General features: G+C 51.0%; 3 protein-coding genes across 3 annotated transcripts; 1 reads left to right on the top strand and 2 right to left on the bottom strand.

Moving 5' to 3' along the window:
• Window positions 1-31: 31 nt before the first annotated feature.
• Window positions 32-1,474, bottom strand: P174DRAFT_511896 (putative pyridine nucleotide-disulfide oxidoreductase AMID-like; the record flags this gene model as incomplete). The annotated part of the gene is made up of 6 exons (XM_024831830.1): window positions 32-75; window positions 121-428; window positions 478-832; window positions 878-1,077; window positions 1,101-1,218; window positions 1,267-1,474. The coding sequence occupies 6 exons, from the start codon at window positions 1,472-1,474 to the stop codon at window positions 32-34; spliced, it is 1,233 nt and encodes a 410-aa protein (XP_024682197.1).
• Window positions 1,475-4,937: 3,463 nt separating this feature from the next.
• On the bottom strand, window positions 4,938-6,911 carry sidI (putative long-chain-fatty-acid-CoA ligase; the record flags this gene model as incomplete). The annotated part of the gene is made up of 6 exons (XM_024829805.1): window positions 4,938-5,126; window positions 5,180-5,253; window positions 5,339-5,668; window positions 5,719-6,098; window positions 6,147-6,444; window positions 6,506-6,911. The coding sequence occupies 6 exons, from the start codon at window positions 6,909-6,911 to the stop codon at window positions 4,938-4,940; spliced, it is 1,677 nt and encodes a 558-aa protein (XP_024682196.1).
• A 1,458-nt stretch (window positions 6,912-8,369) lies between these two features.
• Window positions 8,370-23,052, top strand: sidC (nonribosomal siderophore peptide synthase SidC; the record flags this gene model as incomplete). Its single annotated transcript, XM_024828952.1, has 4 exons — window positions 8,370-9,236; window positions 9,287-11,711; window positions 11,742-21,237; window positions 21,312-23,052. The coding sequence occupies exons 1-4, from the start codon at window positions 8,703-8,705 to the stop codon at window positions 23,050-23,052; spliced, it is 14,196 nt and encodes a 4,731-aa protein (XP_024682195.1). The 5' UTR covers window positions 8,370-8,702.
• Between the last annotated feature and the right edge of the window lie 122 nt (window positions 23,053-23,174).

Genomic DNA, 23,174 nt, shown 5'->3' with positions numbered 1-23,174 from the left:
TTCTCTACAAAGACCTGCTTTGTACTAAGAGCTAGACATGCCATGGCTCCGACAGCCGCATATAATTCCAGCACACTGTGTCTACATTAGCATTACCCTTGACAGCACGAGGGAACATACCTTTGTACGCCATATCATCCCCGAACATGGACGCCAGAATATCCTCGCCCTCCTTGACGCCGTCCACCGGGTGATACGAGACAGCCGTCTTACCGAGACACAGCCCGATCATGGGCGGAATCTCCTGTAATTCATGAAAGGTAGGCTTCGAGGCGATGCACTCGGCCAGCATCAACTGGTGGATATTGTATCCCGCATAGTGGCCCATGTGCATCGCGGCACCGCAACGTTTGACACCGGACCAGGCGGCCAGGTCGCCGATGGCAAAGTGGTGGCTCGCATTTGGTACAGTCGACGGGAATTGCAGCCTGCATTCATTAGCACTCGTCAGCTGGGGAGAAAACGATAAGAACATACGATGGCTGAATTCTGACATGGCCCTCCTCATCCAAGATCTGAGGTGGCAGATACGACGAGGTAGGCCCGCACCGGGAAACCGCACTGAGGACATGACCCGCCTTAATGACACGACCATCCGCCAGCGTCAGACTCCAGACTCGTCCCGTCTTCTCCTCTACCGCAATGGTATCGATAACGCGCTGCCCCAGGATGAGCTCAACGCCCGTCTCACGAATGACCGCCCCGACACGGTCCTTGAAGTCGTCCGGCAGAGGCTCAGCAGAGAGAAGACGCTCACGCGAGTGTATCAGCGTAACAGGCAGCTGAGGATAAAGCAGTTTGATTTCCGTCGCCATTTCCGTTCCCACGGCGCCTGTCTCGCATTAGCCTTGTTCAACCTAATGGGAGACTAACATACCTCCACCAACAACGACCACCCCCTGCCGCGCATTCACCACATCGGCAGTATTCTCCCTCACCTCCGCCAGAAACTCCTCTCGCGTTCGACTCTGTGGAACAGTAGGAAACACCCTTCGCAGCCCCGTCCCCGCTATGAAAAAGTCATACCCTTCTTCCCTGCTCGTCCCCACCACCGAGTCAAGGATCGTTGCCGTCTTACTCTTGCAATCAATAGCGCTGACACTCCCCGGATAAAGCGCACATGCGGCGACTGGAGAGCCTTGATATCCGAGAAACGCGTCCACGTGTCTGAGGCGAATTGCTCGTCTACCAGCGCTCGTGGGGAGCCGATCAGATGGTCTAATCCGTTAGTTTAGTTAGTTTGGCGGTATAGGGTAGAGTGCGTACAGAATCCGTCTTTCTCGTCTACCAGCGTGATGTCTACTGGGATGTGGTGTTGAGGTGGTTTGATCTCCGAGTCGTAGTTGAAGCGGGAGGCTTGGCCGCGGGAGAGGTCAAGGAGGGTGAGGGCTGCGCTGAGGCCGCCGTAGGAGGCGCCTGCGATGAGGACACGGAAGCGACGCGCGAGTGAGATGAGGTGTTCGTTTGATGGCATGTTTTTTGCGAGCGAGGCGAGAAGATTGAGTGGTGTAGAGGTGAGTATAGGTAAATAACGAAAGGCTGTGGGCAAGGCCTGGCAAAGCAACTGCAATGAATATACGGATAGGGGTCAACGGTGAGCGGAAAGATCTGTATTCAGGAGGATGATAACTTGGTGTCTGAGCCGACAAGCCCTTGGCTCTTGGTGATTACGTCTTAGAGTACACCTATTCTTACTTCATCCGTACATTTTCATCGTTTTACTCCGTACTGCTCACGCCATCATGGTCAGGCGAGCCGGGTACTGTACAACACCAGGGGCTGCAACGCAACACCCCACTTTCCGGTCATTCCTTATCAGATGAGCGAAAATTGTCTTGGTTAGGCTCTGCCAGCGCAGCCAAGACCGAGTTCCCAATACTGTTACGCAATAATAACAGGACTTAGAGGGCTATGTGGAAGTACGGTGGGTGTAGTCTAGGCTGGAGGGTATGCTTCAAGATTGTTATCTGATCCGGATCATCGAGTAAAGTTATCTGATCGAGGCCGTGCCACGCCACGCTTGACCTGGAAATGAGACAGGTCCAAGACCAGTTCTGCAAAGGGAGACAGTATCTGTGCCAGGTGCCCCACCCCGCTTCCCGGTGTGGGTGCACCACACCGTAACTTCCAACCACAGCGTAACTTCCAATTTTTATTGAATTGATCATTTGAAGCTATTCCAACTACACAACATGCCGAAAGCTCCCAAATTTGATGAATCTTGCATGATTAAGGCCTGCGAAGCCGCAAAAGCAGAAAAAAAACCAAATATCTCAAAGATTGCGCGTGAATATGGCGTTCCTCGTTGGACATTACAAAGCCGCGTCAAAGCTGCCTCACAGGCTCGTACGGCTCGGAAACTAGTTAATAAAGTGCTTGAGGGATATCAAGAGGAGGCTTTAATATGCTGGATAGCCTTCATGCGCGATGTTAACATGCCAGTGACTCCTAGGCTTCTAGAATCGTGGGCAAATCGGGCACTTACACGCGCTGGTAGGCCTGACCAGCAGGTTAGCAAGATGTGGGCATATTGCTTCGAGAAACGACTACCAGAACACCTCAATCTAGGCCCAGTGAGGCAAAATACAAAGGAATCAAAGTGTATCCAGGCCGAAGATGCAGGCTTATTATAAAGCTGGTATAATTAGCTTGCAAATGTGATTAAAGATAATCCGGCGCGGTTAGTATATAACTTTGATGAATGTGGATTCCAACCTGGCGAAGGCAAATCCAGGAAGGTGATTGGTATAAAGATCACTATAAAAGGTAAAGGGAAAGCTTCAAAAGCTGTCCCTGATCTTGCTGAATCTGAAAGAGGAGAGAATATCACATCTATTGAATGTGTCGCTGCGGATGGTTGGCAGATGGATCCATGGTTTATCTTTAAAGGTATATTCCTACCTATTCTTTGAAATAATTCTCCTAAATCTTCTAATCCTTTCTGACTATTTACTTTACAAAAGGCAACGGAATCTTTATGGAAACCTGGTTTAATGAGAGCGAGGCCTTACCACTGGATGCTATAATAGCAACGTCTCCTAACGGCTGGATATTAGATGAGCTAGCTGTTCAGTGGCTTCAAAGCTTTGTTGAGGCAACAAATAAGTGTACAAACCGGGGAGAGAAATGGATACTTATATTTGATGGCCATGGCTCCCATCTTATACTGGAATTCTTACAGATCTGCGAAGATAATGGCATTATTCCCTTTGGATTCCGTCCTCATTCAACACATCTTTGCCAGCCACTAGATGGCAAGCCATTCTTAAGCTATAAGCAACACTTCCGCCGGATGAATAATGAGCTATCTTACTGGGCTGGCGAGCCAGTAGGCAAGTCAGAATTCTTACGGGTAATTGGACTGGTACGGGAGAAGGCTTTTAACCAACGGATTATCTGTGAGGCCTTCAAAGATCGTGGTATCTGGCCAGTCAATGGTAGTAAGATAGTTGATGATCTTGCTGCTGGGGTATGGGAACAAATTCTGGATATCTACGCGCCTGATCTTGATGAGGCTCTACCTTCTACACCTTCACGTCCGCTGTCCTCTTCTAGTGTTGATATCTCACCACCAAAGATGATTCAGGCGCTCAAAAGGAACTAGGCAAAGCTATCTAAACACGCAGATATTCTTACCCCAAAGCTGCAGCGGAATCTTGAACGGATATTTGAATATAACCAAATCGCTGCTGAGCACCTGGCTATGGCAAATGATACTATCAGTCAAATCAGGGCTGTGCAGGCCCCTCTACAGCGTCAATACACTAAGCGTCAGGTTAAGCCGCTTAGCCAGACTGGTATACTAAAAATTCAAGATGCAAATCGATCTATTGCTGAGAGGAAGGCCAAAGATGCTGCTGCGGAGAAGAGATGATTACAAAAGCAGTGGGAGAAGGTGCATGGTAATAAGCCAATACTTATGCCTACACAGGAGAGTAGTATATCAATCGAAGCAGCGAGAGCAGCTGAAGCGAATGGTGATATTTATTTTTTAGATAGCCAGCCAATGCGTTGCGAATAGCTTCAAATATCATGAAATTGGAAGTTACGCTGTGGTTGGAAGTTATGGTGTGGTGCACCCACACCGGGAAGCGGGGTGGGGCACCTGGCACAGATACTGTGCATGCTGATAATCTCTGCACTATTGAAATGCGGCATTTATCTGCAACTCCACTTTGAGATCATTCCTGATTTGTCCTGAAGTTCTCAATCAGAATCCTCCGAATCCGACGCTTCGAGTCCGACGTCGCACTGCGATAGACTAAGTGGGGATAATCTCGTTTCTGTTATCAATCAGTGACGGTAGGCGATGATCGTGGTCAGAGTACATTTGAAAATTACAGACACTAGAGTGGACCGTCAGCCGTCATTGAGATTTTGAGAACAGATGCGTTTAGGCTTTGAGATTCTTCTTCATCCGAGGTAAGGGCCAAACCAAACAAGTCTCCTGCATGCGCTATAACCTCCTGGAGTGGGCCTCCAAAATGGCGGGTCAAAATCCAAGTGCTAAATTGTTGAAAGAATTCCTTGGCTAATTTCCGAACCTCTGTGGACATGTCCTACGGTCTCTTCTGTATGACCCACAGAGCCGAATATCGGCTTGCCTGCGCATTATATTCTTCCGACTTTAACAGTAAATGAAGACGAAACTTCAAGAAGACAAGAATAATTAGTATTATTGAAAGAAAGTTTAGAAGTGTCTACTTTCTGGTGTTTGGCGATGGTTCGGCCCTGAATAATTTTTACTTTTCATCAGATTAGATGGTCATCTAATCTGATTGTGCGGTGGGGCATTTCCCCTTCCATTTTCTGCTGCTCACCCGCTTCTACCCTGAAAAATTCCTAGAATTCGCTCAAACTTGTAAAAATGGAAATGAAGAAGAAAATAGGTAAAAGAACTCTAGAGTATATACATTCAGCCATCAAGTGAGACCAGTCTATTTTTCCTTTGCCATTGCCAACCGTCTCTCCAAAACACGCGCCGCAATCTTGCGTAAATCCACCTTTCGAACCTTGCCGCTACCCGTCACAGGAATCGTGCGGTCGACCCCCTCCTCGCCAAACACAAAGAAATACTGCGGCGCCTTGTGCCGACCCAGAGTTTCCCGCGTCCAAGCGCGGAGCTCCTCGTCCGATGGTCTCGCGCTCACGTCAGCAGCCAGCGCGAGGAACGCCCCACGACCTCACCGTATTTCTGGTCCGGGATGCCGATTACGGAGGCTACCTCCACGGCTGGGTGTGCGGCTAGTCGCTCTTCGATTTCCAGGGGTAGATGTTTTCTCCGCCTGTGTGGGTTAGATGAGATTTTTTGCGCAGTAGGAGAGGAAAACTGGATTACCTCTGATGATGATGTCCTTGAATCTTCCGGTGATGGTACAGTAGCCCTCCTCATCGAAGATGGCTTCATCGCCTGTCTTGAGCCAGGTTACGCCGTTGGAGTCGGTGACTAGCGCCTCGGCTGTTTTCTCGGGATTGTTCCAATACCCCTTTGTCAGTTGGTATCCGGCAATGCAGAGCTCGCCGCGCTGGCCGACGGGGACGATGTGGCCTTGTGTGTCGATGATCTTGGCTTTGGCGTGGGGCATGACCTTTCCGACGGTTGTGAGGCGGCGTTCGATGCTGTCGGTTGTCAGGGCGTTGAAGCAGGTGGGTGAGGCTTCGGTGAGGCCTGTACTCGTCAGCACTGTGCTAGATCAGAACACAGAAAATTTGGAATACCGTAGCTGCTGGTATACTCGGTCATGTTCAACTCCTCAAGCAACCGCTTCATGAGCGGCCGGGGAACAGGTGCACCGGCGATGATTCCCGTCCGTAGATTCGAACAATCAAAGTTTGGGGGTTTGGGAAGACTCAGAATGGCCTCGAACATGGTCGGTACGCCGTGCAGAGCGGTACATTTCTCGTCGGAGATGGCACGCAACACGGCAGTCGGATCGAACGTCTCGCTGGGGAAGATGATCTTTGACCCGTGGGTGACAACAGCGAGCATACCCAGCACGAGCCCGAAACAGTGGAAGAGCGGCGGCGGGCAACATAGGGTGTCGAACGAGGTGAGGTTCATTCGATCGCCGATGAAGCGGGAATTATTAACTAGGTTGCTATGACGAGTTAGCTAGTGTCACAGCCGTGCTGCTGTATGGGCGTACTGATGTGTTAACATGGCGGCTTTGGGATTGCCCGTCGATCCGCTGGTGAACTGCAGGTTGCAGACGTCTGTAGAATGGAGCTCCGCTTCTCGGTCCTGCAGTGCATGGCCGGGAAGCGGTAGACCGCGCTGGATGATGTGTTCATATGCGTTGAAACCGGTGTATTGCCCTCGTAAAATGACAATTTCCTCCAACGCCGACGAGGTTCCCTGCTCCTTTGGACGAGGCCCTAACTTGGCCAGTACCTCCTCGAGCGAATGGCGGCCGATGTGTGGAGTCAGGAACAGGAGTCGACAGTCTGCAGAACATGCCAAGTTAATTCTGTAAAGATCATCAGGAACGCTGTAGCAGGAACATACCTGTGTGCCCGAGAGCATAGTACAGCTCAGACGGAGTATATGTATTGTTCAGCACCACCAGAATCGCCCCGACACGAGCAGCGGCAAAGAAAACCGAGATGTACTGCTCGCAATTACCCGCCATAATTCCTATCCGATCGCCCCTTTGAATGCCCATAGCCAGCAGGCCGCGAGCCACCCGGTCCGCTTCATCCTTGAGATCGGCGTAGGTCCAGCGCGCGCCAGTCCAAGGAAAGACGAGACACTCATAGTCGCCATATTGCAGGCTCTGAAGGGTGAGAAGCTCGCCGAGGGTAATGTCTAGTAGTTCTGGCTGGGTCGGACCTTCGACGATCGACAGCAGTTGGGGAGCCTTTGGCAGCTCAAGGTGCGAAAGAGTTTGTTGTAACCGTCGTACAGTGGCCATTTTTTGGTTTGTCTGTCGATCACAGTGTACAAAGGTTGATCCTCAGATACGGAACGGACCAGAGGAAACTCGTCTTATATTACTAGTGCTGCCTTCCAATGAGGATGTCGCCTCGGATAATACATCTTGACTCGGCTGTCGCTGTCTCCGTCTCGGGTCTCGGTACTTGATGAAGGAAGGCGTATTCATAAGCATTGTAGACTGACCCAGATCCTTCATGGCATGTCTTTGAGCCCACTAATATGTTTTATTGACACATTTGTCCAGAACGATGAGCTGAGGAGGAATCAGATCCATGTGGCTCTCCTGACAAGGCTCCACTGTAGAGCCGTTAGCCAATCTGCGCAGGATTGCTCTCCTAGCCTTATGCCTCGCTTATCAGATTTTTCGCGTGAAGACTTGGTATGACGAGAGTGTCGAATCAGATAGAAGAAGGCAACTCATGTGGGATTACGTTTGATCAGATAAGAATGCTCCGGAGCCGGTCAAGTCTACGGAGTTACTGAGTGGATGTGTCGACGTTCTCCTAGGATTCCCACATAGATATTACTCAAAGAGGACAAAGATGGTCTATAGAGTAATTCCATGGTATAATTCAAATGTATTTAGGGACATCATCCGTTGGTCAGTGACAGATGAAGTCGATTCTATTCAATCGAAGATGAACTTGATGCAGCCTTGCAGTCAGCAACGAGACCCTACGTTTTGGTTGAACTTATGTTTCAACGAACTGGTGGTTTACCGATCGTGAAAATTTCGGAATGGATGAATCTGTTTCCGGGGCTAGAAACCACGTTCTCACTTATCTCGTCCTTACGTTGGTTTTTCTCTCGATATAAGGTGTACCATGTTTCGCTTGCTGTTTCCTTGTGGGATGTCCCACCCCACCCTAGACTAACCATGAAACAAACCAGGCTTTTGCTCTAAGGCCGTGGTAGAATACAATTTCATGTAATGAAGAGGTTGAGTAGAGGTTATTTTCAAGTATTCCATCATTTCCATGGCTAGAATTAAAGTAGGTAGCAGTGAATGAATCAGAATATCTCAAAATATATAGCCCTGCAATAAGGCGACCACCAGATTTAATGAATACTATGTCCAAGAAACATATTAAGTTGGCCGGCATAAATCCAGCTATTCCGCCTGTTAGAAACAAGAGGAAACCCACTAGGAAATATCATAATACGCTCAGGTCCAGTTACACACGCAAAAAGTTAGTGGCGTGTTTTTGCAAACTGAAGCGCGACTAACGCTGTATTAATCTAATCAGATGATCTAATCAGATAAAATGATCCCGACAACGGGCGCAATCGGAGGCTGGCCTGAGAAACAAGGTGCTTTTTGTTCCTTGACGCGTCTTGGCGCGTGTCATTCCTTGGTCGGCTTGTGTCTCATCAGCTGATCTCTGCCCAACATGGCTAATGGCATCCAGTTCTGGCTGCCTTTTCTGCACATTATCGTCGTCATTCCTGTTAGTCACCATCGGGGATTTTCTTACTTTTTTAGCTGCTGGAATTTCCCCCACATGCTCCCAACAGCACCCAATAAAATCACTGTGACCCCTCGGTGGTCCACTCGAAGATTACCAGCGAGGGGCAGTTCTGGCACAGTTTTTGCTCGGGAGGGGGGAAAAGTAATGCTGAAGTGTTGATCTTCATGAAATGTTTTGCTTTTTCCATGTGTTCAAAAACCTGCGCATGCCTCTGTCCTTCAGAGAACCACACCACATTACAGTGTGCGACTGATTTTATCCCAGGTGCGTGATAATTCCGCCCACAGTCGACTGAAGCAATGGCAGGAACAACAAACCCCGCAGATGAGGGGCTCACAGGTCCAACGGAAACCACAAACCACATCAACGGCGTGCGCAGTGATTTTTCACTTGGCTCAAGTCTAACTGGGATTGTTCCTGTGACGAAGATACCTTCTCTAGACACTATCGACCAGTATGCTGCTGAAGGATCACCAGACGATCCAATGGGACAAAGTCCCTGGCGAAGGATCGGCCAAGGCGATGTTAGCGGAGAACTCGCGACAGGATTGATCGAAGGCTATGCTCGATTTGTATCCGCTCTCACCGGTCTCGAAGATATTGCTTTTGCCGTCTTGTGCCAGTCTTCGACAAAACCATCGCAGGCTCTGATTTGCGCTTCCGTGACCGTGACCGACCAAGAGCAGGAGGTGCAGTCAGCACGGCAATGCGCAGTGCGCGAACTCGACTTTTCATACTACAACAGAAGCGAGGTCCAGTTCGCTCTGGACTTAGCTTTGACTGGTGGTCCTGAGAAGGAAAAGACAGATCTGAACACTGTGGCAGAGAGAAACGTCAGTATGCACCAAAAGCGCTGACAGACGATAGCTAACGTATATGACAGTGTTTCTCGTTGTACGTTCGGAGTTCCGCCGACGGACTCTGCATTAGTTTCACTTATCCAAAACGACTGATCCCTGATGCAGCAGTGAGTCAGCTGCTGAAGACGATTGCGTTCCATATGGCGCAAGCCATTGGATGTCTACAATCCACAGGAGCTTGGCCGGATGACCCAACTCTAGACTTATCTATCCTTAATTTCCCCCCTCCGATGATACCCCCTTCACGAGATCATGATTCTGCAACAATGCCGCGCCGTACCAAACCATACCTTCTTCATTCGGCTTTCGAGGGCTGGGCCCAGAAAAGCCCTACTTCCATCGCACTAGACTTCGTTCATTCTTTGCCATCGGCCAGCTCTATGGCGGAGCATAGCACCCTAACCTATGCTGCTCTCAATGCTGCAGCCACCCACTTGGCAATCCATATCAGGAGACTCCTCTCAGACGATACGCGCAATACTGGCAATCGCATTATTCCTGTCTATATGTCAACGTCTCCCGAGCTTTACATCTCATATCTCGGAATCCTCAAAGCCGGTTATGCATTTTGCCCCATTCCCACAGATGCTCCAGCTCAGCGAGTCCGTGAAATTCTTCAGGATATCGAGTCCTCCGTAATACTTGGCGACGCTGAAAAACCGTCTTCTGCGCCATGGCTCCCAGATGCAGCCGATGAGACAATGTCAAAGCCAACTTGGGTCAACGTGGCTGAAGTCTCTAGATGGAAGCACTTCTCCGGGGAGGATACTGAGATTGCAACCGAAGACCGATTGTTTGAGCCTCCAGACATCGACCATAATGAGATTGCCTACCTTCTTTTCACGAGTGGGTCCACGGGCAAGCCCAAGGGCGTACAAGTCAGTCACCTTGCAGTTACCTGTTCAATAGAGTCCCACGCTACAGCCATCCCGCTTCCTGGGACCTCGGCTGGCGATTTCCGGTGGTTCCAATTCGCGTCGCCTACGTTCGACCCGTCTCTGATGGAAATATTCGTCACGCTGAGTAGTGGCGGAACTCTCTGCTCGGCATCGCGGAGCCTGACGCTTACTGACCTGGAAAGAACAATCAACGAGGCCAGAGCTACCGTGATGATGGCAACCCCTAGCCTAGCAGCACTCCTTCGACCCTCCCGGTTGACTACCCTTCAATCTTTGTGGACAATGGGAGAAAAGCTCAATCGGACAGTCATTGAAAACTTCACTCAAAAGGCGCACAATAACGACCGGAACGGGGACACTGTTCCAACATCAAGGATGTTAGTCAACGCATATGGTCCCACCGAAGCAGCCATTAACTGCACATTCCTCGCACCAGTCGAGTATCATATCCGTGGGTCAATCATTGGCGAGCCACTGCCCACATGCTCAATGTTTGTCCTCGATCCAGCCTCCCATACCCCAAAACCTATTCCAGCTGGTCTTGCTGGAGAACTTGCAATTGGAGGACCTCAGGTCAGCCAAGGCTACTTGAATCGCCCGGAAGAAACCGCCAACTCCTTTGTTCACAGCCCTGAGTACGGATACCTCTACCGAACTGGTGACATGGCCCGCATTGTCTGGGATGAGAAAGGCGCGCAAGTCATTGAGTTCCTTGGGAGAATCACATCTGACCAGGTGAAGATCAGTGGTCGTCGAGTTGAGTTGGGGGAGATCGAGTCTGTCCTTGCCACATTGACTGGAGCGCGGGAGGTCGTGGCGGTTGTCCCCAAGCGTGATGCAACGGTACAAGGCAGTGAGCAAATTGTAGCATGCATTGTGACGGACTCATCTAGTGAAGATGCGATACGGGAATTCGTACGATCGGCTGATGAATGTACACATCGTCATCTTGCTGCATATATGTGTCCGTCTTCCTATGTCTTCTTTGACTCAATCCCGCGAACAAGCTCTGGTAAGGTCGACCGTAATGCTATCGACAGCATGCTGCAACAAGGCGAAGATAGCGGTATGAAGTTTTACATCCCCTCGAACGAGAATTCAGACGCGCGGGTCACAGCGCGGGGCAAGTGGGACACGCTTGAGGATGAGAAAGCTTTGGAGCTACGAACCCTAGTCCTCAATCTCATCGCGCAGACCACTGGCCAGGAGATCTCTGTGATCAAGCCCAGCACGAGTCTCTATACACTGGGATTGGACTCTCTGGGCGCGATGCGATTATTACAGAAGCTGAGAGATCAATTCATCGACAATTTATCTGTGGGAGATGTACTACAGTCAGATACCGTTAACGGGCTACTCTCGCTAATCCTGAATGTTAAAGCGAATCTAGGAGGACTGACCAATGGACAGCTGGCGGATCATTCGTGTATTTCCCTGGCGGAGCAGCTGCGAGCGTTTAACGATGCGAACCTGTCGACATGCGCGGAAAGGCTTGGAATTAGCCCCGGGACAATTCAGACCGTCCTTCCCACCACGGAAACGCAGTCAGGTATGCTAACGAGCTTCTTACGTACCTCAGCCGATAGCTCGTTTGCTACTCGGTCGTACATCTATCATTCTGTGATTTCACTCGGGCCTTATGTGGACATTCGGCGGCTCAAGAAGGCGTGGGAGTCCGTGATCGCAACTTATGATTCTTTCCGAACGAGCTTCTGCTGGATTGACGATGGCATGGCTCCCTTTGCGCAATGTATTCTCAAAGAAGATGCAGCATCTGCACCGAACTGGGCTGTCTATCATACATCCGGGGATTCCATGCACAAAGATGTCCTGACCGAGGCGCTTCGAGAAGCCGAAAACACAATTTCCCTCGACTCCCCGTGGAAACTATCATTGCTTGAGACTTCGGATGACAGGGTCATCATATTGAGCATGTTCCACGGTATATTCGATGGGGGATCGCTGCAACTTCTCTTGGAAGACGTGTCTTCCGTTTATAATGAACAGCCGCCAGCATGCAGGACGTCATTAGAGCATGTTGTTGTAAACCATTTTCAGGCAAACCAAACAGCAACATCGGACTTTTGGAAGGAATACCTCAATAACTATTCGCCAATTGCTTTCCCTTCTCTTACCCCCTATAGACCTCCCGCCGTCAAGTCGACCGACTGCGTCGAAATCACTGCTCGCACAACCCATGACATATTTAAGCAACGATCCAGAACAATCGGGTCCACACCGCTTTCTGTCCTCCAAGCAGCCTGGGCTTCTCTTCTACTAGCGTATACTGGAACGCAAGATCATGACGTGGTCATGGGAAGTGTTGTATCTGGACGTTTTGATCCTGCCTCCGAAATCTGTATTGGTCCGACTTTCACGACGATTCCTACCAGGTTGGCGCTCGGGCAGATCCCCAAATCTGGAGGAAGATCGTGGACAAACAAATCTGTCGTGGCTCATTTAGCGAGTCTGAACGCAAAAGCGCTATCCCATCTACAACCGCGTCTCGGATCGTTAGTCACCGCTGATGGTAGACTTCCATATGACACGGTTCTTGCCTACCAGGACTTTAGCGCCGGCTCCAGTATCAGTGGTCCATGGACGACAATTGATCATCCTCCAATGGCGAACGATTACGCCGTGATGATTGAGGTTTGGCCTGCCGCAGATTCGTCGTTGACCCTGCGTGCAAGCTTCGGTCTCTCTCAAATGGACCGTGACGGGGCCGAGGTGATGCTTCATCAATTGGACGACATCATTGCCTTTATTCTCGAGAATCCGGATGGGGATTTCGAGAATGCTCTGTTGCATACCCGTCCTGACCTCAAGGCATTATATAACCCGATGCCGAAGATGGCCGATGAAGTTTTGGACGGAGCTCTAATACATACAAAGTTTGAGGATCATGCAAATTCACATCCAGACGACATGGCACTTCTATTCAAGTACGATCTCGATGATAACCAAAATCCGCAGAACATCTCATGGACGTACGGGGAGCTTAATGCGCGGGCTGATAATTTGGCAGCATATCTTTGCGAGACCTACGAACAGTTGACAAATAAAGTAGTGCCCATTTGTATTGAGAAGAGCCCGGCGATGTATATTGCAATTCTCGGTATTCTCAAGGCTGGCGGCGCGTGGTGCCCCATTGATACATTTTCTCCCGCACAACGTCGGCATGATCTAATCAAACGAACTGGAGCTAGAGTACTCCTCGTCTCCGGTGAGGATGGAGAGCAACCCAAGGATGCCATTCCCATCGATATCGACGTCGTTGATGTTAGGAAATACGCTGATCCGCTAGTGAGTTGGCCAAGCATCGGCCGAGGCAGCTCGAAGAAGCTGTCGAGTCCGGCGGGCATTGCATACCTGATTTGGACGAGTGGAACCACTGGTGCTCCTAAGGGAGTGCCCATCACGCACTCGGCTGCTGTGTCCTGTTTCAAGTCGCTCAAGAAGGACATACCATCTGACGTTTCTGGCGGTGTTGTGCGATGCTTGCAATTCTCTCAATACACATTCGATGTGTCAATTCAGGACCTCTTCTATGCGTGGAGCTTGGGAGGGGTACTCATCTCTGCGACTAGGGAAATCATGCTTGGCTCGTTCGCAAAGCTGGCGAATACCACGCGAGCAACCCATGCGCATCTGACTCCTGCCTTCGCTGCTGGTGTGCCGAGAAAAAGCTGTGAAACGCTGGAGGTAATTACCATGATCGGCGAGAAGCTAACACAGCCTGTTGCCGACGACTGGGGCACAGATATGAGAGCCTACAACACATACGGCCCGGCAGAAGTGACAATCGTCTCAACCGTACGAGAATTTGGGAACGAGTGCAGGAACGTCAAGAGCGCCAATGTTGGCTGGCCCATGGAAAGCGTCTCGGTTTTCGTCACGAAGAATCGGCAAATTGTGATGAAAAACGCAGTTGGGGAGTTGGCGCTGGGTGGTCCGCAACTTTCTCCGGGATACTTGAATCAAGAGAAAGTCACCAAGGCGAAGTACGTCTGGAGCGACGAAGCTGGACAGATTCTCTACTACACTGGAGATCTTGTCCGGATGCTCGCTGACGGGTCGCTGGAGTTCATGAATCGTGTTGACGACTTGGTGAAACTGGGTGGTATTCGGATAGAGTTGAGCGAGATCAGCTTCGCCCTGGGTGGATGCCACCCACTGGTTGAGAATATTGAGACGCTCTATATTGACCGCCCAGATCGGCCGAGCAAGGTCCTCGTTGCTTTCCTCTCTGCCTCGAATGCGACTGGAGCCAATGCCGGTGATGACCTTCTACTGCTCAACGATTCTGCTCTGGAGATTGCTCTCTCTACACGCGAGAAGGCGCATACGGCTCTCCCTGCTTATATGATTCCGTCCGTGTACCTCGTGGTCAAGCGGATTCCTCGCACCCAATCCGCTAAGACAGATCGTCGCGCGCTACAAGCTGCATATGCTTCAGTGGATATTGAGGATTGGGAGAATCGGATGAATCCTGAAAACAATTCTACAGGTCACCCGATGGACGACCCAGTGGCATCCGACGTAATGGAAAAGATTGTGCACATGATAGCCTCCCTTATCAATATTTCACCTTCCGTTATAACTAAAGCGAGCAGGCTTAGAAGTCTAGGTATTGACTCTATCCACGCAGTTCGTCTTGCATCAAGACTCAAAGAGGCTGGATATCAACTTTCTTTCATTGAAGTCATCAACTGTGTCACAGTACAGGATTTGATCCGATTATCAACATCATCTCCCGGGATTCTCGGACCGCCGGCTTCTGAGTTTGACGTTAACCTATTCAATGATCACTGGCGCGGCATTGTGGCCTCAAAAGTCGACGACGAATTTTTCACCGTGCGAGCAAGCCCGATCCAAGAGAGCCTGCTGAGTGAGACAATGGGCAATTATAACCTGTACTGGAGTAATCACTTCTTTTCACTTGACAACTCTGTTGATGTGACACGGTTGAAACAAGCTTGGCTGGCACTTTGTCAAAAGAACGAGGCCTTGCGAACTGGGTTCATTCCTGTTGCAGAGGTGGATAACAGCTCTCGCAAGGATGAACTGGACTTCTCCATCTTGCAAGTGCTTTATGATTACCCCACTCTCGATTGGGAGTATGCGGTGTGCGAGGAGCATGAGTGGGATCGATTGCTCCACTCTCGCATCGAGGATGTGATGAAGGCGCACCAGAAGACATATTTCAGGCAGCCTCCCTGGGCAGTTACTGTTTTGGACAGGGGTGTAGAGCGCGTTATGGTACTGACTATTCACCATTCTATCCATGATGGACCTTCTTTAGATCTGATCGAGAAAGATCTGCGTTCTGCATATACCGGCAAGCCACCCTCCAGATATCAACTTAAGAGTGCGCTCTCCAAGATCCTTCCGACAGAGGAAATGGCAGCTGGGACCCGAAGCTTCTGGAACTCTGAGCTACAGAAATACTCTGAGCTTGATGCCCCCGCCTGGCCGGACTTGACTGGGAAGAGGACGCCAGAGACCGCCGCACAGGAGCACAACCTTATCTCCGAGCAAATACCCGTGACAGAGCCTCTCGAAAAGCTTCAATCCCTCTCAGCCGAGCTGGGTGTCTCCTCCATTGCTTCCCTCATTCGTGCGGCATGGGGATTCGTGTCTCTAAGTTACCTTGGCGTTCCAGCGGCTGTGTTTGCGGAGACAGTTTCTGATCGTGTCCTGCATGCTGACCTCGACAATGGCATTGGTCCCTTGATTTCCGTTGTACCAGTGCCATTCAATCCTACAGGAACTGCTCGGGAGGTTCTCGCAGAACAGCAGCGTATCTCTGCACAGTCGAGGAAATACCGTCATATACATGCCCGCGAGGTCCGCAGGATGCTCAAACGGCCTCGTGGTGAGCCCTTGTACCCTGCAGTATTCGCCTTCCACCCGGCGGGTGCAGAGGCCAATGCCACTACTGATCCCGGTCTGTGGCGTGAGCTTGAGGATCGAATTGGGTTGCACGTGGAGCACCCTATGGCATTCAATGTACTGCAAAATGCTGATGGTTCCCTGGCCCTAGAAGCGTTTTCCGATGCATCGCTCATGAGCCATGAACATCTCTCTATCTTTGTCCGTCAGGTTGACAGTCTCATCAGCGCGATGTTGGCGAACCCAGACAAGGAGCTACGGGAACTCGTCAATCACATTCCTCCCTCGCTCAAATCAAAATCGTCGCAGCATGTGAGTGAGGCAGTTAGGAACTCAGTCAGCCTCAGCCCAACGCACTGGTTGGAGCTCAACGCCAGGGAACATCCGGAGTGGACAGCTGTCGAAGTGGCCAGCAACATCAGCGCAACCGGCATCGAGAAGCAAAGTATGAGCTATGGTACGCTCAATGCTGCCGCGAACTGCGTGGCGGGCTTTATCGCCTCGCTGGGATACAAAAATAGGATGATTGCGGTTTGCGCTGGGCGAAATCTTCCGTCTTACCCCGTTATTGTCGGTGTCTTCAAATCAGGAAACACGTATCTCCCCATTGACGATAATCTCCCGAATGATCGGAAAGCATTTCTCATCGAGGATGGAAACTGCCCGCTTGTCTTCACCGAGTCCGCATTTGCGGCCACATTCTCAGATGTCCCTGAAACGTGCCGTGTGATGTGCATTGATCATCCCTCTTTCGTTGGTTCACTGGCAGGCATGCCCACTGACAATCGGGCCTATGCAAGTGATCCACAAGATAACGCCTACCTGCTTTACACGTCAGGCTCTACAGGAAGGCCTAAGGGTGTCATGGTGTCAAGGGCGAATCTGTCGGCATTCATCGAATCGTTCTCGGAATTCGTTTGTCGAGTGGCGCCATCCACTCTGGAACTTGGTGGTCGAGGCCGGTATCTTGCACAGGCCAGTCGAGCGTTTGATGTCCATTTGCTGGAAATGTTCTTCGCCTGGCGTCATGGCATGGCCTCCGTAACTGCTGAGCGAACAATGCTTTTGGATGACCTCCAGTTGACAATCACGAAGTGGGGCATTACTCATGCCAGCATGGTGCCATCTTTGGTTGACCAGACAAATCTACGGCCTGAACTATGCCCGGAACTCAAGTACCTGAGTGTTGGAGGAGAGAAGATTTCGAAGAGAGTGTTGGACACTTGGGCTGGGTTGCCGCATGTCGCCCTAGCAAATGCGTATGGACCAACGGAAGTCACTATTGGTTGCACATTCGCCCATGTGGGCAAAGAAACCACCATTCGAAATATTGGGCCTCCCCTGAGCGCCTGCACTTGTCATGTTCTCATTCCCGGCACCATGAACTACGCCCTTCGTGGTCAAACAGGAGAATTGTGTTTCACCGGTGACATTGTGGGCAATGGATACCTAAACAGACCCGATGCGACTGGCTTTGTGCAAGGCCCTGACGGTGAAAAGATGTACAGAACCGGAGACATTGGTCGCCTGATGAGCGATGACTCAGTGGAATACGTTGGTCGAGGCGACGACCAAACCAAGATCCGCGGGCAGCGGTTGGAACTCGGGGAGGTCTCCGAAGTTATTCGTTCCTCTTCTCCAGTTGAGATCGGCGTAGTTACCACGGTTGCGAAGCATCCCGGTCTCGCGAGGCCGCAGCTCATCTCGTTCGTTGCCAGAGCTGGTGACAGGAGCCGTTGGCGTAGCGGTGATGCAGCCATAATTCACTCTGACCTAGCAACCCTGGGCAAGGAACTCCGCGACGCCTGCCAAAGGAAGCTGCCTGCCTACATGGTTCCCGAGATCGTCCTGCCAATCACCTATATCCCACTGGCACCAATGTCAGGGAAGGCAAATATCAAGGAGCTGCACAGCATCTTCTCAAGCTTGCCTCTTACGAGCATTTTACAAGGAAACAATCCAGGAACAAGCGACACCGCTGCTTTCAGCGGTAGGGCCTTGACGTCCGACGAGGAAGCTGTAGTCAACGAAATATGCGCCGTGATCAAGATTGAACGCGAGAGCATCAATCCGTTAACAAATATTTTTGAGATCGGCTTGGATAGTTTGAGCGCAATCAGCTTATCAGTGAAGCTTCGGAGGATAGGATATGACGCTACTGTTGCCCTTGTCATGAGCAGCCCCGTGGTTGAGCAGCTTGCTCAGCTCCCGAGAAAGTCAACCGAGGCCGCGACAGATCAGCACAATTCAGAGTTGACGAAGAGACTCGCTAAGCTCGAGGCCGAATATCACCGGAGCTATACCTCGGCTGCGAATTCCGGCCAGGTAGTTGTACGGCCATGTCTTCCTCTTCAGGAGGGTCTTGTCGCACGATCCATCAACAGCAAAGGGGATCAGCTCTACGTCAACCATGTTGCTCTCAAGCTCGATCCCGGTCTCGATTCCGAGCGATTGAGGTGTGCATGGCAAGCTACTGCTGACGATAATGAGATCCTTCGGACTTGCTTTGCTCCTTTGGAGAAAGAGATTGTTCAAGTTGTTTTGGCACCTGGCTATCTGATGTCGTGGACGGAAGGCTCGTACGATAGTCTCGATGAATGTATTACACAGCAAAGAGCGAAGCAGCAAGAGATTTCTCGCGGCATTATCGAAAATATCACAGATATCCCTCCAGTGCGATTCCACCTGGCAACATCATCATCATCATCATCATCATCATCATCAAAGCGTCCGTTGGTTTTGTTCGTGGCAATCCACCACGCCCTCTATGACGGCGAATCATTCTCGATGCTCCTGGAGGACGTTGCAGCGCGTTACGTAGGAGAGCCTGTGATCCAGAGAGGCTCACCAGCTGATTTCATCACCCATGTATATTGCCAGAACATGGAGAGGGCCCAGCAACACTGGGTGAGCGCGTTGAGTGATTGTCGGCCTACAATCTTCCGTGTGGACACGGGTGGTGTGGAGAAGACTACCTTCGTAAACAGGAAGCTCCGCGCCGGCCTGGCTGAACTTGAACGTCATTCAGCCAATTTGCACGCTACTGTTCCATCTCTGATGCAAGCGCTCTTTGCTCTTCTGCTGGCTGATAGAGTCAACGCGTCCGACGTCACTTATGGACTTGTCCTCTCTGGTCGAGCTGTGGCAGTCCCTGATGCAGATTCCGTGCTCCTGCCTTGTATTACAACCATCCCTGGCCGTTTGAATACCAATGGCTTGACAACTGTCGCTGAAGTTGTCAGGTCTCTTCACCAATCAACCGCCCGGTCCCTTGAGTACCAGCACACCTCGCTCCGCCGAATTCAACGTTGGCTAAAGTCGGAAAAGCCTCTCTTCGACTGTCTGTTCTCCTACATCCGCAGCACACCAGCACCCAAGGACAGTTTCTGGGAACAGCTCGAGAGTAACATGCCTTCCGAGTACCCGCTTGCTGTCGAAATCGAAGCGAATAATGAAAAGGACGAAGTGTACGTTCACTGTGGCTTCTCAGCCTCGTTTGGTTCGGCCGATCGCGGGCAAGAATTTGTTGAGAAACTAGACGCGCTGTTATCGGCCTTCTTGTCTGGAGATGATATTATGTTGGACAGCTTCAGCCTTGCTGGCTCTGGGCTTTCCGGCCCACTAGAAAGTGCAGTAAAATGGGATGCAACAACCTGGTCTACGACAGAGACAAAGATTAGGGACGTCACGGCGGCTTTTTGTGGTCTTGACGTGGTGAACGTGTCGAAGGGGACGTCATTTATCAGCCTCGGTATTGACTCGGTGACGGCTATCCAATTTGCACGGAAACTCCGCGAGCTGCAGTTTGAAGTTGCACCGTCAGATATCATGCGCTTCCCGTGCGTTGGCGCATTAGCCAAACACATTGATGAGCGTTCAGCCGGGAGCCGTCAGTCAGATCGCTCCGAAGACAAGAAGCCCAGAGTCTCGCTTGCAGCTCACCGTGACAACGTTCGTCTTCTTGATGATGGAGATTCAGTGGCGGCAATGTTTGAATGCACGCCTCTGCAAGCGGGTATGATCACTCAGACACTCGGCTCTGACTCTCAGGTCTATGTTCACCCCCACATTGTTCGGCTTAGCAACGGCGTTAACATTGATCGCCTCAAGATTGCTATTGCAGAGGTCGCCTCGAAAAATGATATTCTGCGTACCTCGTTCCACCCTATCACTGAGAATGGAGTGATCTGGGTTGGTGCGGTCCACACAAATCCTCATTTACAGTGGAAGGAGATCACATTGTCATCGGACGCGGATGTCATCGCCGAGATAACGTCTCTCTACTCGTTCCGCGAGGTGGCCGATTTCGAGAGTCCACCCCTGAGATTTGTGCTGGCCCATCGCGAAAACGAGAAACTTTTCGTTGTCCTCATGCATCATGCTCTTTATGATGGTGCCTCACTGCCTCTCCTCTTTGAGGATTTGGCCGCTGCTTACCGCGGTCAAGCTACGGCAGATCGTCCTCAATTTTCTGAGATTGCCCACCACATCGTGGAAGATCAGAATGACTCTTGCGATTTCTGGACAAATAAACTGGCTGGTTACGACCCTGTCGAGATTCCTGCGATCCCCTCATCCGATGCTACTGAGCGCATGCTTCTTTCAGAGCGCCAAATCGGCCTTGACGTGGAGAAGGTCGTTGAAAGTTGCAAGGCCATGGAAGTAACCGTTCAAAGTGTCGCCCTCTTGGCATATGCAAAGGTCCTCGCTTGCCTGCTCGGGAAGCGCGATGTGGTCTTCGGTCAAGTCCTCTCTGGTCACTCATTACCGGTTCCTGGTGCCGACCAGACTATTGGACCCCTGTTCAACACTGTAGCTCAGAGAGTCTCGTTTGAGCCTAAATTCCTGAGCAACCGCGAGATGGCCCAACGAGTCCAACAAGTTACCTCTGAGTCACAGGCTTTCCAACATGCGCCTTTGAAGGATGTGCAGAAGGCTCTGAGGCAAGAACATGGCATGACTGCTGCCTCGCTATTCGACACACTCTTTGTATTCCAGAAAAGCGCTGATCTTAGGACTGGCACGCTGGATGAACAACAGATCTGGAGTCCCTTCGAAACAGACGGATACGCTGCGCAGGCTGAACATAAACTGAATTTGGAGGTGGATCACGGCCGAGAAGGTATTGTCGTCAGCGCCTCGGGCGACGGACGCTACATTTGCCAACAAGCGCTTGACGAGTTCACAAAGGACTTCTGTACAGCATTCCAAGACATTATTGATCATCCTACCAGATGCGCCACTGCTGCGCCAGAGCGGCTTGGGGACTGCCTCTTCGATCGTCCAAGGCAGAGAAATCAGAACCAGAAGGAGGTGACAGCGAGGTTGATGCACCTGCACACGAGTTGATTGTTCGTGAAGTCCTCGCTGAGGTGGCTGGCGTGCCAGTTGATAGCATCACGTCAAGCACGAGCATTTACAACATTGGTTTAGACTCGTTGTCAGCCATCCGCATCGCTTCGATTTGCCGAAGCAGAGGAATGAAGGCAGGTGTGGCTGATGTTTTGCAAGGAAATACTCTACGGGGTATCAGTTCACGGATTGTCTCAACGGTCGAGGAACGCGTGCAAACTCAGGAGCCCTTGATCGAAAACTATGACGACGTAGAAAAGGCTGTACTTCAGCGGCTCGGACTAAACAAGGACGCAGTCGAGACTATTCTGCCCTGTCTCGGTGGGCAGCTGTACCATCTTGCGAGCTGGCTGAAGTCAGGACGGACGTTGTTCGAACCTGCCTGGTCTTACTACAGCAGTGAACGTATCGATAGTGGGAAGCTTGAGAAGGCGTGGGATCAACTTCGTCAACGACATCCCATTCTAAGAACCTGCTTTGCGGCGACCTCACCGTCAATGGCCGTACAGGTCGTGCTTAAAGACGCACCACAGAACGCGGAGATATTCAAGGTCATCGAGTCTCCCGCATGCATTGAAGAAGCAGCAAAGGCCCAGGCCCGGGAGGAGGGGTTGAATCCATCATCTTTGATTGTCCCTCCTGTCCGCCTTCGTCTTCTCAAGGCCAGCGACAAGGACGGAATTCAAGTTTTTATCAATCACGCTGCATACGACGCATGGACGATGCCAATGTTTGTCTCTGAGCTCGCGCAGCTGTACCGCGGACAATCAGTGGAGTCAAACCCGGACTTCCCCTCTTTTGTCGAGCACGCTACGCGCTCTCTGCGAGAAGTCGACGAACAAGCCTACTGGTCTTCGCAGCTCGGCTCCAGCGTCCCAACGATCATCAAGCCCAAGGACCAGGAACTCCCCAGGCAATCATTTGTCGGCGTATGGGAGAAAGTCAAGAACCTCTCTCAACTGGAAAGTACCTGTCGTTCTGCTGGCCTCGGTCTCCAGAGCGTAGTCCTACTAGCCGTCTCCCGCTGTTTCGCAAGAATGACTGGTGTCCAAACCCCCACCATCGGCTTATACCAAACAGGTCGCTCCGCCTCGTTCAAGAATATCGAGAGTCTCTCCGGTCCCTGTCTAAACGTCACGCCGTTCACATTCCCCAGCCCCGAAGCCAAAGCTGCAAGTAACGCGTTAGACGAAGTGCGAGCAATCCAAACCTCCCTTGCTGAACGTGTCCTCTACGAACAGAGCTGCCTCCGCGAGATCCTGGCCAAATGGGCCAGTACGAAAGGTAGAGGACCACTCTTCAACATCTGGGTTAATCTCCTCTGGATGCACCAACCCTCTACTCAAGGTGATTCACACGCAGAGTCCGATCTCTTCCAGCCTCTGCGGATCGGTGTGCCAACCGATTTCATACCCGCTACGCCGTTACCGGACCCAACCGGGCAGACTACCTCCGTTTCGGCGTTGGATACCTCGTACCTACCTGATGAGAATCTGTATATTGATATTGGGCCTGATTATAGTACGGATACTATCGGGTTTGGTGTCCGCGTGGAAGGGGGACTTTTGACGGAGATGGAGGTGCACAAGATGGTAGGTGATCTTAGTGGTGAGATTGAGGGGATTATGGCTGCCATCCAGTGAGATGACACGCTCAGAGTATTGAATTCCAGTTTGTGTGTTTATGAAAGAACGATAAAAGGATGAGGAGTTCAGAAGTGCACTGTGCTGAGTCGACTGACTGCATGATCATGCTTGTATTCTTT

Source organism: Aspergillus novofumigatus (assembly GCF_002847465.1).
Source record: "Aspergillus novofumigatus IBT 16806 chromosome Unknown P174scaffold_4, whole genome shotgun sequence".
NCBI classification, from domain to species: domain Eukaryota; kingdom Fungi; phylum Ascomycota; class Eurotiomycetes; order Eurotiales; family Aspergillaceae; genus Aspergillus; species Aspergillus novofumigatus.
Note: the sequence above shows the minus strand (reverse complement) of the source record. Positions and strands in the feature narration are given on the sequence as shown.